Source organism: Sceloporus occidentalis, unplaced genomic scaffold, assembly GCF_023333645.1.
Source record: "Sceloporus occidentalis isolate IW3139 unplaced genomic scaffold, rSceOcc1.0.p SCAF_50, whole genome shotgun sequence".
NCBI classification, from domain to species: domain Eukaryota; kingdom Metazoa; phylum Chordata; class Lepidosauria; order Squamata; family Phrynosomatidae; genus Sceloporus; species Sceloporus occidentalis.
In genome coordinates, this window is record NW_028317030.1 from 1,268,521 (window position 1) to 1,285,879 (window position 17,359).

Genomic DNA, 17,359 nt, shown 5'->3' on the forward strand with positions numbered 1-17,359 from the left:
TTCCAAACAGCATATTTGCATATATATATATATATATATATATTTGTTTTTCTAAAAAAAAATCATGGTTTATTTATTTCCTAATCATTTCAAAGGACTTTTAATTTTGGGCAGCATTAGGCAAATTCAATCTGCTCAGGACTACAACTCCCATCATGGTTAGCAAGGTCAGTCTCTGGCTGTGCATGATGGGTTCAGGGTAATCCTCATCAGCTGGAGGACCAGCGTTTATCTGTCTTTGGGTGGAGGGAGACAGTGTACATTTTAATGTATATTTGTACAGAATATATGATGTCACTTAAAGATATAAAGATAATTGATTTCAACATCTAAACAGACTAAGGATCCACATAATTTTGTGTGTGCATATATATACCGTATATTCCGGCGTATAAGACGACTGGGCGTATAAGACGACCCCCAACTTTTCCAGTTCAAATATAGACTACGCCTCTATCAAGCGTACAACAACCAGCCAATCACGGCAAGCGATGTACCTTACCGGTGATTGGCTGGTTGTTATACAGATATATACATACACTGCCCTTACACACACACACACACACACACACACATATACAAATACATATATCTACACATACGCCTGTCCATACATACACATTTATACACTGCCCTCACCACACACCCCTGCCTTTACACACACACACATATAATATATATATATATATATATATATACCGTATTGGCTCGGATATAGGCCGCCCCCGTATATAGGCCGCACCCTAACAGTTTTTTCTTTAAAAAAGCACCAAAAAAACATGCTGCCACTCTACCCCCCCCCCGAGATATGCTGTCACTGTCCTCCCTCCCCGAGATATGCTGCCACTGTCCCCCCCCCCCGAGATATGCTGCCACTGTCCTCCTCCCTCCCCGAGATATGCTGCCACTGTCCTCCTCCCTCCCCGAGATATGCTGCCACTGCACCGGAAGTTGTATACGCGTATTGCGTAGATGTCCCCCGCCGGCCCCGCAAGACACCCGGGAGTCTGCTCCGGTAAGTCAGGCGGGGGGCCAGAGGTAAAACGCATCGTGCGGTTAGACAACCGTATTGCGTAGACAACCTCCCGTGCCGGCACCCCCCCCCCCGTGGGAAGTGCTGGCAGGGGAGGCTGTCTGAGCGTATCGGGGAGTAGGATGCAGGTCCCCTGCACCGCTGTGGGGGATCTGTATCCTAACCCCGCTGCCTGCCCGGCGCCCGGGACTGCATGTCCCGGGCGTCGGGCGCTAGACCCCGAATATAGGCCGCACCCCCACTTTAAAGACTTAAAGCGGGGGAAAAAAGTGCGGCCTATATCCGAGCCAATACGGTATATACATATGTATGTATGTATGTATGTATGTATATATATATATATGTATATATTACACACACCAGCTTACAAACACACAAATACACTGACCATCTCACACCAACATACATACACTGCACTTACACCCCTTTCTCATCTTCTATCTTCTTTCTTCCATCCAGTCGTGGGAGTGCGAGGTCTGTCATTTCAGACCTCTGCTTTACTGCTCCCTCATCACTACGCGCCGGCAATTGATGCCGAGCGCCGGGACATGACGTCATCACCGCGCTCGGCATCAATAGCCAGCGCGTAGTGATGAGGGAGCAGGGAAGCCGAGGTCTGAAGTGCCAGACCTCGAGCTCCCTAATATTGGGCTAGATAGAGGGAGGTCGTGATCTCCCCAACCAGCCCTACTGATCAGGGCTAGTTGGGGAGATCACGATCTTGTACCTACCTCGGCACGGCCCTGAAGACCGGCCCAGGGGAGGCGGCTTCTCCACTCGCCCCTCCCCTAGAGATTCGTGGCTTCGTGGGACTCTCCGGCTCGGTAAGTACCCGGTACTCGGTTAGTACCCGGCGTATAAGACGACCCCCGACTTTTGAGAAGATTTTCTGGGGTTAAAAAGTCGTTTTATACGCCGGAATATACGGTATATATATATTCTAATTTGACATGCAACTGTAATAATTTGTCTACAGTATCTTCTTAAAGAGCAGATATTTAAGGTGTCTCTAGAAAAAATAATCTAGTTTGCTCAGGATGACAGGAGTTTAAATCCGTAACTGCTGGAAGGTCATCTGTTCCTTCTGTACCCCAAAAACCCAAATATTATTTTCTATACATATATTTTATATTGAAGAAGCACTGGTGGATGTAGGCAGGGCTAACGTTAACACACAACCACTTCTTAAGCATGGCACCTTATGAACCTTAAATGAAATTAAGGTCTGGTCTAACGCATGACCATGCCTCCTAACTGACCTGTTTTTTTGCAGAACAGTCATGACTTTCAGACCCTGACATACTATCCTTGTGTTTTTTGTTGCTAACATAAGTACATTAAAGTGTGTGGGTAAAGCAGTAAATATTCTCCACTGTCACGGCGACAAAGCATTCCTGATTATTAAGAAATAAATATATATATATATATATATATATATACACACACAATGTACTAAGTTTGGAAACACTGGTACCTTTACAACACACTTTGGAAGGGCAGACGTGTGTTACCTTCAAGTGGATCACAATCCCATCATCTAATTTATTAAGGATGATGGGACTGTGAGTCTGTATCCACTTGAAGGTCGCGCTTTTCTTATGGCCAGGATAGAATGAGGCTCTGTATAGGTGGTTCTCAAATCAAAGACTATGAATTAGGGCTGATTATCCTGATTAAGGGGCATCTGTCCTCCGCACAGCTTTTAGCACAGAAGAATTACTTTATCAAAATGACCTACAGCTTTTTATCTGATGATCACCTCTTCTTGGGGTAGAAATAAATAACTGAATCGTATTTGGTGTATTTTTTATATTTAAACACCAGGCGTGGTTATAGGCTTGTAAATACAGCATAAAACACTAAACACGCATGTGCCTTTTTTTTTTTTTTTTTACAAAGCTTGTGGAAACCATTGCTGCCTATGGGGTGTTTACTGAAACATCCGCCACAAAGCCTGTTGCTGTCTTCCCCTGCCCAGATATTTTAAACATCCCGTTCCCCTTACTTTGCTGAATTGAACCCTTTTGTAACTAAATTCCGCATTACAAACACTATTCTTGGTAATGTTGATTGCCCAAAGCTTTTCCCAGAATTACGCCTTAGTGGAACTGCACCTTTATGGTATTTTTACTGGTTAAATATAACGGTAGACTAACGAAGAGGCACACGGATCAGTCTGTTCTTAGATGTTGTTCAAATGTCAAAATAAAAATAAACTTTTGTTCCAACAAATAAAATATTGCGTTTCTAATCAATTTTTGGCTTATTTTCATATTCTTTCCTATATTTATACAAAGTTACATTGTAGATGTTACTCAGAGACGTGCTCTTCTGCATTATTTTGCGAGTTATTGGAATGTGCTCAGCGCCCGGGGCATTTTATGTATAAGACACTAAATCACATTAGGCTTCATCCGTCTTGTTATTCCTTTCATGTGATTCTCATCGTAAGACCACTTTGTCTTCTGCAGACTGAAGAATAAGGGTTTTTCAGCAGTACATTTAAGTTTCGTAAAGGTTTTTTTCCTATTATAAATAGTTTACAGCTTCTGCTTCCAAGCCCAGTTTGCGAACTCATGAGTTGGATTATCTTAACTAAATTAGTAAATTCCAGGCAACCCGAAGAGGTCCTTCTAAAACTCTCCTACCTCGCTGTTGGCAAAGTAGCCAAAAGCCTAGGCTAGCTGAGATAGATCGATCTATCATGTGATCACCACAGATATTTAAAACTGAATTTAAAATGATTTACCAAATTATTTAAGGGTCGCCAATGCTTTGTGGTGTTTGTATACATACCACAGGCTCATATAGGGAGCAACATCGCGTACTAATTTCATATATCCAACACAGGATACATACAACTTTCAGAGGGCCCTATGGTGTTTGTTATATCACTAATCACAATTCTCCAACTTCTGACCTCAGGAGAGTATTCAACATAACTACTCAACCCTACAAATTTAGGGTCAAAATATGTAGGGGTAGAGACGAGTTGTTTTAATCCCTTATTAATCAGGCATGGAAGCTGCTGTGCTATGAACGGTACCAGCAAATCTTAAATTATAGACAAATTAAAACCACACTGGGGGTTTTATTGTCAATTTTAATCTATGGGAAAACTATGAAATCTAGCATTACATTTTTTTTGATAGCGTTTTTTCATTACTCTTGCTATCTCTATGAGATATAATTACACAGACCAGCTACAGCTATCAATTACAAGTACAGAGAGGTCTTTTGTAAGCGATTAGAAGACATGGTTTAGGGGAAAAAGGCTTCAAGAAAGGAAGGTCCTTCAATGGGAATTTAGTCTCAAATTATCTGACCTTAAATTAATAACAGTAATATTTGTTAGTATAAGTTTAAAAGGCTAATATAGCCTTACAAAACCCATTTGCAAATTATGTTACAGCTACAAGGTCCTTGTTTTCCATGAAAGTAGCCCAATGACCCCAAACTTTTGAACAGACGTGTGTACGTGTGTTCTATAACCTATAACCAAGGTGACCGTATTGAACGAAGCCAGTAATTTGTTGACGGATTTCGTTGAAAGAATTGTCCTCCTCCAACAGAGAAGAAGCCAGTTTTTAACACAATACAATAATGTAATGTAAGAAAGTACAGCTATGAAACTGAATCATCACAACATACATAGTAATTTCTTGTGTGGGGAGTCGTGGCCAATTGTGTGAAGTAGGGCTGAAACAACGAATCGATACAATCGATAACGGAAATCGATTAATCGAGTGATCGATTCGTTGTTGGAGCACTCGGCTCCTTTTACTTACCTCCGCGAGCGTTCCCCGCTTCCGCTACACGCGCCTTCTTTTAGTTGCGGTTCGCTCTGTGCGAGTGGCTCCGTTCGCACAGAGCGGTTCGCTCTGTGCGAGTGGCTCCGTTCGCACAGAGCGGTTCGCTCTGTGCGAGTGGCTCCGTTCGCACAGAGCGGTTCGCGGGGGTGGGGGTGGGGTTTCAGGGGATGCAGGGCAGAGTGGGGGGGGCAGGCCAGGGTAGGAGACTGAGTGCAGGGCAGAGTGGGGGTGGGGATGCAGGGCAGGGTGTGAGTGTGGGGGCAGGGCAGGAGACTGGGTGCAGGGCAGAGTGGGGGTGGGGGTGCAGGGCAGAGTTGGAGACTGGGTGCAGGGCAGAGTGTGAGTGTGGGTGCAGAGCAGAGTGGGTGCAGGGTGTGAGTGTGGGGGCAGGGCAGAATGTGGGTGCAGGGCAGAGTTGGAGACTGGGTGCAGGGGCACAGTGCAAAGTGCCAGGGCTGGGTGCAAAGTGCCAGGGCTGGGTGCAAAGTTCTGGGTGCAAAGTGCCAGGGCTGGGTGCAAAGTGCCGGGTGCAAAGTGCCAGGGCTGGGGCAAAGTGCCGGGTGCAAAGTGCCAGGGGTGGGTGCAAAGTGCCGGGTGCAAAGTTTCTTGAACAGTAATAGTCCACCTCTTTTCAGAATGTTTGGGGTTATTTTGTTTCATAAATATTGTGTTTGGGTTTTTGTACTTTGAAAATATTGTTTTTTTATTACATCATAACAAAATAAGAATGTTAATGTAAATTTTAAGTTGTTTTTTAACATCCAGTTCATTAAATTATTTTAAATAAACAAAACATTTGCATATTGTTTTTTTTTATCCGATTAATCGAAAAAATAATCGGCCAACTAATCGATTATTAAAATAATCGTTAGTTGCAGCCCTAGTGTGAAGTCACAGCTGCATAGTCCCAAACTTAATAGTTTAGTCATACTCTCCATCTGTCTCAGCCATGTAGCAAAAAAAAAAAGTTCTATTTCAAAGACTAGTTAATCTGTTTTGAGAATGTAGAACATTGGCAGGTTCCAGGTCAGATTCCAGAGATTAATCTATTGCAACAGCGTTAGGGGTAATACAAAATCCAGTAGAAAGCAGAGACGTTCAGAGAAGGAGCGATGTTGTCAGCCAGGTATTTCGAGAGTAAGTGTAAAATGTATTAGTCTGGTGCGAACATCATAAACTCTCAACGTGATGAAATCAGCAGCAACATCACATGGAAAGGCACACGGACCAAACTTCGTTTCAGAACGTTGGTCAGGATGTATTGGTATTTAAGGGATTTTTACAAGATTACTTATAACTATTCCATTAACTGAAAAAATGGAACAGTGCAGAACTGCTTTGCTTAGAGTTTTGATTGCAATGGAACAGGAGGGCTCACATAAATAGTGGACCCCTACTTTATTACTTCTGCTCACATGAAATGAGCTACTGCATATAATAATAAATACATAGCAGGGGAGCAAGACACTTTTTGACTGTTGGCTCTAGTGAGATCATACTGCCAAATGTTAGTGAGGATTTATTTGGTTGCATAAAAAAGGAAAATAAATAGACCCCCCCCACCCCATCACACAAAAGGCAGTCAGTCCCTCCCTACTGGCAAGGCTGCCCAACTCCAGCACCCAGCTGCTTATATTTATCAATTAAAAGGTAAGATAAGCGAGCCGGGCTCTCGCCACCTAATATATCGGTTTGTCTCAGTCTGTCAATTCTCGTCTTGTCATACCCCTTGAATATATGTATTATATGAAGTGCTGCGTAAATTGTTGGCGCTTTATAAATAATATAGAACATTGTCTAACAATAATTTACCCAGGTTTCTCATGCCAGAATCATAATGGAGACCCTGTATAAGGCATTGTTAAACTAGTAAGATTTAAATACTTAAACCGTTCCTCTTACCGACTGAACTACGTATTTAAAATATAAAAGTTATTACGCTGAAATCATACCTCTTCTGCCAACTCCGGACTTATAAATAAACATCACAAAACAATGATTCAGGTTTCTCCTGTCACTCATACAGCAGCCTTGGTGGCAACTCCCTCTCTTTTCTTTTCATTACGAACACGGGCAGCTCTCTCCAGCTAGAAGAGTTTAGCCATATAAGTTAAAGTTCAATGGGTGAGGAAACTCTGGAGAAATCTCACTGATTTAACTATACATTATACAGGGCCAGCCAAGCTCATCCTGCAGCAGATGCTCTCCAATGATAGCATTTCATATATGTATAAAAATATAGTAAAATATACATTATAGTGAACACACCTCAAGCAAATTAATGGAACATAGGCACGGGAAAGAGTGGATATAGTAACTCATACTGAAAACATCACTTACATGTTAAGCTTAAATTAGAAAAACATGATTGGCACATGGCTAATGGAAACAAATCACACAGCAGACTGTCTACCAAGTATCAGATTCATACGAATAATGTGGTGGAAGAGTCTGTTTAAAACGCTTTAACGAGCCCTGCATGTTTTCTCAATACACTGAAAGCTGCATCCAGGAATCAGCACTCCACTGTCCGACCCTGCCAGCAGAATACAGTTTGCATACAAAAAAAAAACAAAAAACAAATAAAAAAAAAAACCAAGCCATTCCTATGAAAATAAAATACTAAATTAAAAAAAAAAAAAAATAAAAAGTGTTGCATTTAACTAAAGCCACGTTTTAGAATTAAAAACTGTTGCATTAAATAGAAAAAGTGAGCTGAGATGAGAAAAAAAAAAACCAGAAACCCAAGGAAAAGGATTAAAAGCATTTATTGTATTTCACCAATACTGCAAATTAAAATGGAGTACGCAACTAAAATGTGCTTCATAAATAAAGCAGGCATCTTTTTTACACTTCAAGGCCCCCCCATGAAAACCTCAGGTTTCCTGCAAAGAAATTACTTGTTTCTATATAAAACCGGCCCTATATTAGGCAATAAGTGAAAACAATGGACTCTTTGTAAGGGATGCTTTCCTAAACTACTCTACACTTAGTAACGAGATATATATTTAAATATACTTACAACACGTGGATTATTTACAACGGAAGTGTTAATACTTAATTTACAGGAGGCACCGCTAAAGACTGACTTGCTTGTCATCGCCGTTTCCGTGGTAAAGAGGTCAGAACTCAAAATAGGCAACATTTCAGATCTAAGACACAGAAAGTGAAGAAGTGTGTCCCATTATAAGGAGTGAAACAAAAAAACAATCAAAATAACACCGACGTAAATACAAGGAGCGGAAAATTATCAAATGAACAGAAAGTGCTTTAAATAACCCAGCGCCCCCCCCCCCGACACCTTTACAACTGGAGGCATGTTCACATGCCATTAGCTGTGCGGATGTCCGTCAAAGGACAATATTCAGGGGTTAAGCCATTTCCATTAAGGAAAACATGGTCTGCCCCCAATTTGTCAGTCCGTGGTGGAGGAGATGGCAGAAAGGTTGGAGAGATGGCTTTCTGATCTATCCTGGCCTGATTTTGTAACACTTTGCTCAGCAGCGGCTTCAGCAAGCCGATGGTAAAATGCGCGCCATCAGAGGGGAAGGGACACTGGTCTCCATCCGTTTTGGGCAAGTTCTGTAGGACAATGCGCAGAAGAGCAGTAGCAGTCATATCTTTCGGGCAGATGTCACAGATCTGGTTAACATAAGCGTCCAAATACCTGCGCTTGACAAATTCTACCAAGAGCGTGACAAAAATATCTTTGGTAATGACAGGACTCAGTTGCGAGAACTTTTTGGTTTCTTCCATAACCCTATCCCACTGCTGTAAGCCAATTAAGATATGGATTGCCTGGGTGATAGCCAGGGGCCTTCCACTGCATAATAAAATATCAACCTCTAAGTCACAATCCTGATCAGTGGTAGTGTATTCTTTTTGCTTACTCAGCACGGACAAAGCCCTTTTATACAAAGGTACACTTTCACAATTGTCTTTGTTACTAAAGCCCCAGGAAAGCCCCAAACAATCTTGCGCGTGCTTTACAAACATCGGCAGCCATTTGGGTTTAAATTTATACAGAGACTGACAAATGACCTCAAAGAGAGGGTACACTCCATTTTGAGAGCTTTCCTTTGACCCAGAAGGAAGGGGTCCTAGTATCTTCTTCCACATATCGGGCGTTGCTCTGACTACAAGCTTTCCATCACCATTTTGCTGGAATTGAAGGTTATTGCCAACGGACAGCCACGCGGCTTCCGGAAACAGGGAGAAAAGAGAGTTGATGTAGATTAAGCTCTCTCTATCCAAGTCGGAGTGAAGAAGACGATTGATCTCTTGGTCTACCAAATCCTCACAATACTTCTCTATGTCTTCTTCCGCAACATTAATAATGCAAGTTTTAAGACGTTCCAGGCTTAAGTAGCTCTCAAGGTCATTGTTCATTGTGCGCAATAAGTCCACATACTTAAGATCTATTGACTTTTCTTTTTTCTGGTAGTACTTAAGAATAGAGGATAACATTATCGGCGCTTGGAAAACGCCTTCCGTCTTCAATGACTGCACTGTAAGTTTGGTATTGCTGAGACTCCTTCTTTGGTAGTACTTACAAGCTTCTTCAAAAATCATTTCTACCAACGCCGGCTCAGATTTGACATTATTTTCAAAATTTCCCATTACACCACTGGAATGGCTAATTTTATAAATCCCGTTCTTTGTCAAGAACTGAATAGCGCTGGTCTCGAAGACGCTCAAGAAGAACAATCTATCGGCATTTAGTATTTTTTTCTCCATCAACCTTCCAGTACTGATATCGATGAGGTACAAGACGGAGTCCAAGGCACAGGCCAGTGTTCTATCAAATATCTGCATAGCAATTTGGGCATCGCTCGCAACAGGGTGGTTATCGATGTCACAAACAAGTCTCATTGCTCCATCTGGGCTAAGTAAATATATATGCCTACTGGAATCCATTAGTAGTAGTTCACCTGACTTAGTCACGTTGAGGCACACGTTATCCAAAGGGGTCTGAGAAGTCACAAAGCCTAGATATTCAACCACCATTTTTTGGAAGTCTGACTCGGCCTCAGTCAGGCTCTTGCTGTGAATAAGTCCAGTGGATATAGACGTCATGGTGATTTTCTCTTCCACATGGGAATACACAAGTAGGAGGCGGGTGGCAATGCCCTTGGTGCCGCCATCAGGTATCATGAAGATATGATGTGGCGTTGAATGAAGATGGTACAGAGGACTGTGATGCAAGACTATTTTCATACCGCCCAGAGTCACTTGCTGTTTGTGGAGCACCAGGAACCGCTGGCAGATGCAGTAACTGTATGGTCTGTCTGTGGATGATGATGACGACAATGCTTTGGCCCCAGAAGGGGGTCTCTCCTCACACCAAACCAGATCCCTGCCGCTGTTGCAGACCGATACCACCCTAGCCCGGGGACTGTTGCACAGCTCCAGGGTCTGCAGTAACACCCAGCCCTTGCTGAAGAGACACCTGGGTGGACTCCACACTTCTGCCCGGCCGCTTTCCCAAACCAGGGTCAGTAACCATGGGGGCTCTGAGCATTCGAGGAAGAGAACCCCAACAAGCTGCGGGGAGGTCCATGTTATCTCCAGATAGGAGGCAGGGAGGAGCGGGGCCTCTGCGGGTAAGCGGAGGAAGGAGAGCAGTTTGTGAGGGAGCAGGAGAAAAAGGTGCTTTCCGTCCGGGCTGCATAGCGCCCGGGATTCTCCATCTCGCTGGACATCGCGCAGAACTTGCTGCCGGCCGAAATCACTGAAATCGGAGAGTTGCTCCGGGGACCCGAACTTCGTCATATCCAGACGCCCAGCACCTCTCAGGGTACCGGAGAACCCAAGCGCCCCAGGACCCGCCTTTAGGTGCCGAGGCTTCGCCTGTTCAAACGCACCTTGTGCCCAACATCACGGGACTGTGCACCGTCAGACTGGCTTCCGGATCACCCAGCCTCACACACGCTTATGATTGGTCTAGGCGTCAGCCAATCCGCTCAGCCGAAACACTGCGACAAATCACATCCGAGTTCGAAAGACACACATTGGCGGCTATTTCGTTGTTATTATAAGCAAGATGCGTAGCTTCGGGCTCAGGGTTGAGATCTAAACAAAAGAGAAAGCAAACATTTTTAACTTAGGCTAGTTCGCTTTTAATGTGCCATCCCGTTATAGACTATTCCGTCGACTTCAGCGATCCTACGTCTCCGCAAGTATGTCTAAGCTGGAGGCACGTTTTGGTCGGGTTACTTATCTCTTGTATTTAAATCTCTTTTTGCTTAAACGGAGATAGTGCTTACAGCAAACTGGATGTACAATGGCGCATACCATATGTATCACAGTCATGGGGGTGGCACTTAGATGTTAGGAGGGATGCTTCCAATCAGGATGAATGTGTTCCTCATACCTCCACCCCTCCATGGAATTAAGCCATCCTGGCAGCAGTCTGACTGGATACCGAGACCTCTCTTTCCTACTGAGCAGATACATGATATCCGTTTAGCCGAATACGTTACTACCTGTGCCGGGGAGGGTGGGTATGTACTGGCATTACTCCACCCCGACCCGGATGTGGGGTGGTTCTGGTGGAGAGATAGCTGGGATGTGTGGCGGTGCGCATAGTGGCCGGCAGCTGTAGGCCGCCGCTGGAGCAGCCTTCACAGGATGTAGGTACCGGGTCGTGTCCGTATACTGAGGCAGACTCTGCCTGTGCTCAACAGCCTGGCACCTAATATGCAGGGGGTTAGAAGGCGCCCGGTCCCCTCGTTGAATGGAGAATGTGTCACTGAGGCTTCTGAGCAAGTTATTACCTCACATTTTTCTAAATATACGGAAGACGCGCGCGCTTTTCTCTCAGTCCCCTGATCAGGACTGTCCGTTAACATTTTAATTTTGAAAACTTGAATTTGGTGGCAGTTATGACCCATTCAGCCTGTCTAGCCTGTTCATTACTCTTCTACTGAGAGGCTGTTACACTTATCTATTACCCTCACAGTAAAGTAAAACTTCCTAACATTACATCTAATTTTCCTCACATTGCTCCTCCATTGAAATTTACTTCCCTGTACTTTCTTAAACCAGTCAACATTTGAGTCGCCTGTCTCTGAACTCCTCACAATGTGATGACGGTCTCTTTGCCTTCCTTATTCTCTGCAGGGTGTCTCATTGAAAAGCTCCACAGAGCTGCTTAACCCCGTCCTGTACAATTAGTTTCCCCTGTTCGGTTTGACAGGTCATTAGGCTGTCATGAGAACAAGCCTTTTTCCCCATTGGAAAGGTGTGAGCGCTTCCATTAGATTGGCTTGTGATGACACGAAGCTGGAGCAAAAATATTGCCTGAATAATTTAAATGGACAGGTTATTTTTACTCACAATTCACCGGGTTAATAAACATTGGGTACTTATAAGCGATGTAAAGTGGTTGCTTCCTGATGTTTAAATGCATCCCATTAATACACATATCCAAAACTGCCAAATACAGATCCAAAAAAGCAGACCTTTTATGGGCTCCTAAATGCTCTGGGGGCTACAGTCTAAATCATAGGTCTCGTCGCTGAATCTGGCCAGTATTCGGCTAGTCTTGTGGTCTGTGTGGCACTTTTGGGGGAGGCTAAAGGGTGTGAAAAATAACTGCGGTATATTAGTGCTTGTCAGACTATACAGCGCTATGCGATTTTCACAGGCCGAGGTCTTAAGCAAAAAAAAAAAGAAATCCTCGGTAATGTATTTCTTTGCTGACTTTATAAACTAAGGATATAAGCTAACACTGAAATAATCTACACCATTAAATATTAATATTAAATATAGACAAACCAGCGAATGCTAAACACAAACCGAGCCGTACGCCATCCCAGCATGCCATACGCACACACGAGCCTAGTGATGGAAGGGTAGGAAATTTATTGCCCCCCACTCCCCCCTTCTAATGGACCGCCGATCCATTTCTTAACTAAAACACATCAACCAAAATATATTAGAAATAGCATTTCTATTTACACATGCACGCTCAAACCCTGCCTGGAAGTCAGGGACATTTTGGCCCATTTAATTGTTGCTCGTAGTCACAGAGGCCATTTATGACTCCCAACCACTCCTGTATTCCAATGTTTGCCAATCCAAGTAGTTTAGAAGGCATTAGAAAACCCTGTTGCAATTGTTACCCAGCCAGAAATGTCCTTGTTTTTCATGAAAACAGCTGAGCGACCCAAAACTTTTGTACTGTAGTATACCTATTGGGGTAATAATACCCTATTCGGGGCTTTGTGTTCTTGCAAGTGATAGAGCCGAGAGTCCACTTGTTTTTCCAGATTTAGCAGTTTTGACGTTTAGCCAGCTAGTGCTGATAAGTATTGGCAAGTGTTGCGAATATTTATTGCTCATCTGAAAATAGTGAACATAATACCAACAGAATACTCATTTTACTTTTAATCATATTTATTGATTGTTTTTTTTCCATATAACAAAAAATAGAGACATAACATATAGTTACATAATACATACACAAAACCAAAACACAATTTCAAAATTACAAGCATATAGTATTGTTGCTTTCAATTTCTTCGTAGAGACAAAACAAAAAAAATTTAAAATCTGTGAAGCCGAGTAATGTGCTAGCCCCAGTTAAAATATTTCATAGTTCTTGTAATTTTTTTATCCAGTCCTCATATATATCTGACTTCCTTTTGTACGTTATACTAATCCAGCTCATACCTTTCTCCATTTGCAGCTGAAACATTGTTTCTTCAGCTGTATCCTACTTATGGGTTTAGTTTCTTTCCATGATCGTGCAATTAATAGCTTAGCGGCCGCGAATGCGTGTATTGTTATTATTTTTCTTTCTAGAGACAAATTTCCGGGGAGAATATGTAACAGAGCGATTTTCATATTTTTTTTTAATCGTATATTATCTATTTTTTCCAATATTTCATAAGTATCTTCCCAAAGGGATCTTAGTTCTTTACAGTACCACCAAATATGTTTGTAATCCCCTTTTTCCTTATTACACCTCAAGCATTTATGTATTATATTTTTAACTTTGTAGGTATCAGATACCATCGGTGTATAAGTTTAAAATAATTTTCCCTAAACGTTATAGAGTGTATAGTATCATATGTCCGTCTTATTGCTGTGTACCAATCTTGTAATGAAATCTCTATGCTCAAATCTCTTGACCATCTAGCCAAAATTAATTCTGGTAGAATCTCCTCAGTATTTCTAATCACTTCGAGAGATTTAGACATAACTTTTTTAATACTACATTTATTAAATATACCTTCTGGTTTTGCCTGAATATCCCTATTGCCCTTGTATCGTGCTTGATTTAGAAATGATTTTATTCTTAAATATGTAAATGTTTCGGAGTTAGATATATTATATTCTAAAACTAATTGATTAAACGGTTTTATTTTGTAATTCCTGCGTTTTTCCAATTTTTGAGATTCGTGTTGGGTAAAATGTTTTCTATAAGATTAAGTTCTGCATTATCTAAGATCTTATTTCGAAGATTACATTTTGATCCGTTTCCATTCCCCCAGGATATCTCTAATATCTAATGTCCAATGACTTATCAAATTGCCACATATAAAATGGTAGATTTTCATTCTTTGCCATACATTTTTCTAATTTAAGCCACGGTTGATCATTATTTATTTGGAGTTGCGTATTATATATATGAGTAAGAAGACATGCATCGTATAGACTCTCTACCCGAGGATAATTTAAGCCTCCTTTATTCGATTGTTTTATCAGATATTTTATTCCTAGCCTTAGACGTTTACCATTATTAATGAATTTATTAAAACTAAATTGTATCATGTTCATCCAAGGTCTAGGAATTTTTAGAGGTATATGCCTAAAAAAATACATCCATTTTGGAAGAATATAAGCATTAATAACATTTATTCTTCCTATCCAGGATAGTTGCATATTCTTCCATTCTTTCAATGAATGATTGGTTTCAGATAGAAGAGTATAAAAGTTTCTTTCTACCATATCCTCCACTCTCACTGTAATTTTTAGTCCTAAATAATTTAAGTCTGTTTTCCATCTAAAGTTATAATCCTGACGAATTTTTTTAGTAATTTGAGTTTTAACATTTATTGGTAGGATTACTGACTTTTCTATATTTAATTTGTAATTAGACACATGTGAGTAGTCTTTTATCGTTGACATTAGATTCCTAATTGATTTTTCAGGGTCCTACTGTTATGAGGACATCATCAGCGTACATGCATATTTTTAGTTCTTCCTGTAGGAATCGAAGCCCTTTAATATTTTCATCATTTCTTATGGCTATAGCTAAAATCTCTATTGATAATATGTAAAGCGTAGGAGATAGAGGGCAACCTTGTCGTGTCCCATTTTTTAGGTAAAACCAATCTGCCATAATATTTTGACCGGTTGTTCTTGGGCCTGAATTGCTGACAGAGCTTTGCCTTTAATTCCATAAGCACGAAGTAATTGGAACATAAAGTCCCAGTTTACCCGGTCAAAGGCCTTTTCTGCATCTAATGCTAGTATACATAATGGTATTTTTTCTAAATTGACAAAATCCAAAGTATCAATAGTACGTCTGATGTTATCATATGCCTGCCTTTCGGAAATGAAACCTATCTGGTCCGGGTGTATTATAGTTGTTATCACCGATTTTAGTCTCTAAGACCAGATTGCTGCGTAAATCTTCATATCTACGTTAATTAATGAAATTGGCCTGTAGCTTCTAACATCCTCTACGTTTTTATTAATTTTCAGGATTGGGAGTATATTAGCTCTTAAAAGTTCTTCCGGAGCTGTCCCTTGTGTACTGATTTCATTAAACATATCTGTTAATATTTTACTAATATTCCCTATCAAATTTTTATAAAAGTCGCCACTGAAACCATCCGGTCCAGGACTTTTTTGATTTTTAGGATTTTGTATAGCTTTAATCACTTCTGCTTCTTCAATAGGTCTGTTTAATATTCTTAATTGATGTTCATTAATCTTTTGGATAGGTAGCACCTTTAAATAGTTTTCTATCGCTTCCAAATTTGCACTGGCCTCTAAATTATATAATGATTTATAATATTTGTTAAATATTTTACCGACAGCTTCAGGAGTCATATAAGTCTCATCTTCTTCTATTATTTTGTAGATACGCTCTTTTGCTTGTTTTTTTTTTAGTCTGTTTGTTAGACTTCTATCCACTCTGTTATTTCTATAGTACCAGTATTGTTTCAGTCTTTCTAGGTTTTTATTGGTATTCTCTATTTCCAACTCATTTATTCTTTTTTTTTATATGGCTAATCTTATTTGATCTGAACTTAGTTGGTGTAATCAGTATCAAGTCTATTCGTGCATATGACACGTGTAAGGCAGAAAAATGTGTGAACTCCTTAACGGAGGTATTAAAAATTCTCCAAATATCATATAACTGATTTTTTTTCAAAAAGTTTATCATTAATTTGGCTGTTTTAACCACTCTTTTGTCTACTAATTTCCCTCTCATTGTCATCTTATCCATCGTTATATCGGGAATACAATTGAAATCTCCCGCCATTACAATTGTGCCTTTAGCATATTTATCTATCTTAACCATTAATTTTTCTAAGAATGTTACTGGATTATTATTCGGTGCATACAGATTAATTAGGGTAAATGGTTCATTTTGTATCATACAAATAATAATGTATCTAGCCTCTTGATTAATCTCCTGAAAAATAATATCTACTGTAATGTTAGATGTAATCACCACTGCAACTTCTCTTTTTTTTATTTTCTAGAGAGGCCGCTACCACCTTAGTTATATTTTTTCCTTTAATGAAATTTTCTTTCGTTTTAAGCCAATGAGTTTCTTGGATAAAACAGATATCAATTTTTTCCTTTTTTATTAACTTCAATATACCCACTCTTTTGTGGGGACTGTTTAAACCTTGTGTGTTTAATGCCAAGAAACGTACCATTTCATTTTAAATTTTGGCTGCACATATACTGGGCTTCGTATATACCAACATATAACACCTCTTACATAAAAAAAAAACAAAAAACATAAACATATGCAAAACAAACATACAAACAGAATATAGATATTCTATATTCTTGGTTAGGTTCAACTCAGGCAATCTGTCTGAGTGGAGCCATGAGGTCCTTCCCAACTTCCTGGACCTTCTAATATAGAGCCACATATCAAAATTTATGTGGAATACCTCAAACGTGATTGGTCTATTGAGATTCGCGGGCAAACGATATACAGAAAAAAGAGAAAAAAAAAATCTGTGTGTATAGATATGCATTAATATGATATATATTGTATCTCAGGTCCCCTGGTTATAATTAATTGTACGATGTGTAAATAAAGTGTTATATGTAATGGTGTGAGTGTACGTCAATATGCTGAAGAACTGTGAGTTATGTAATTGTGTGTAATAAAAATAATTAGATAAATAAAAATAAAAAATATGTGGAAAAATACTATTTGTGAAGTCATGTTTGTAAAATCGTGTGTCCATCTTGTGTGTAGCTAAATCTGTGTTGTTGAAACGTCTATATTAGTAACTATATATGTGTACAG

At 40.5% G+C, this 17,359-nt stretch overlaps 1 protein-coding gene across 1 annotated transcript; it reads right to left on the reverse strand.

The window, feature by feature from the left end:
* Nucleotides 1-8,166: 8,166 nt before the first annotated feature.
* Nucleotides 8,167-10,617, reverse strand: LOC149288608 (BLOC-2 complex member HPS6-like). Its single transcript, XM_089491343.1, has one exon. The coding sequence runs from the start codon at nucleotides 10,615-10,617 to the stop codon at nucleotides 8,167-8,169; it is 2,451 nt and encodes an 816-aa protein (XP_089347469.1).
* Nucleotides 10,618-17,359: the final 6,742 nt, after the last annotated feature.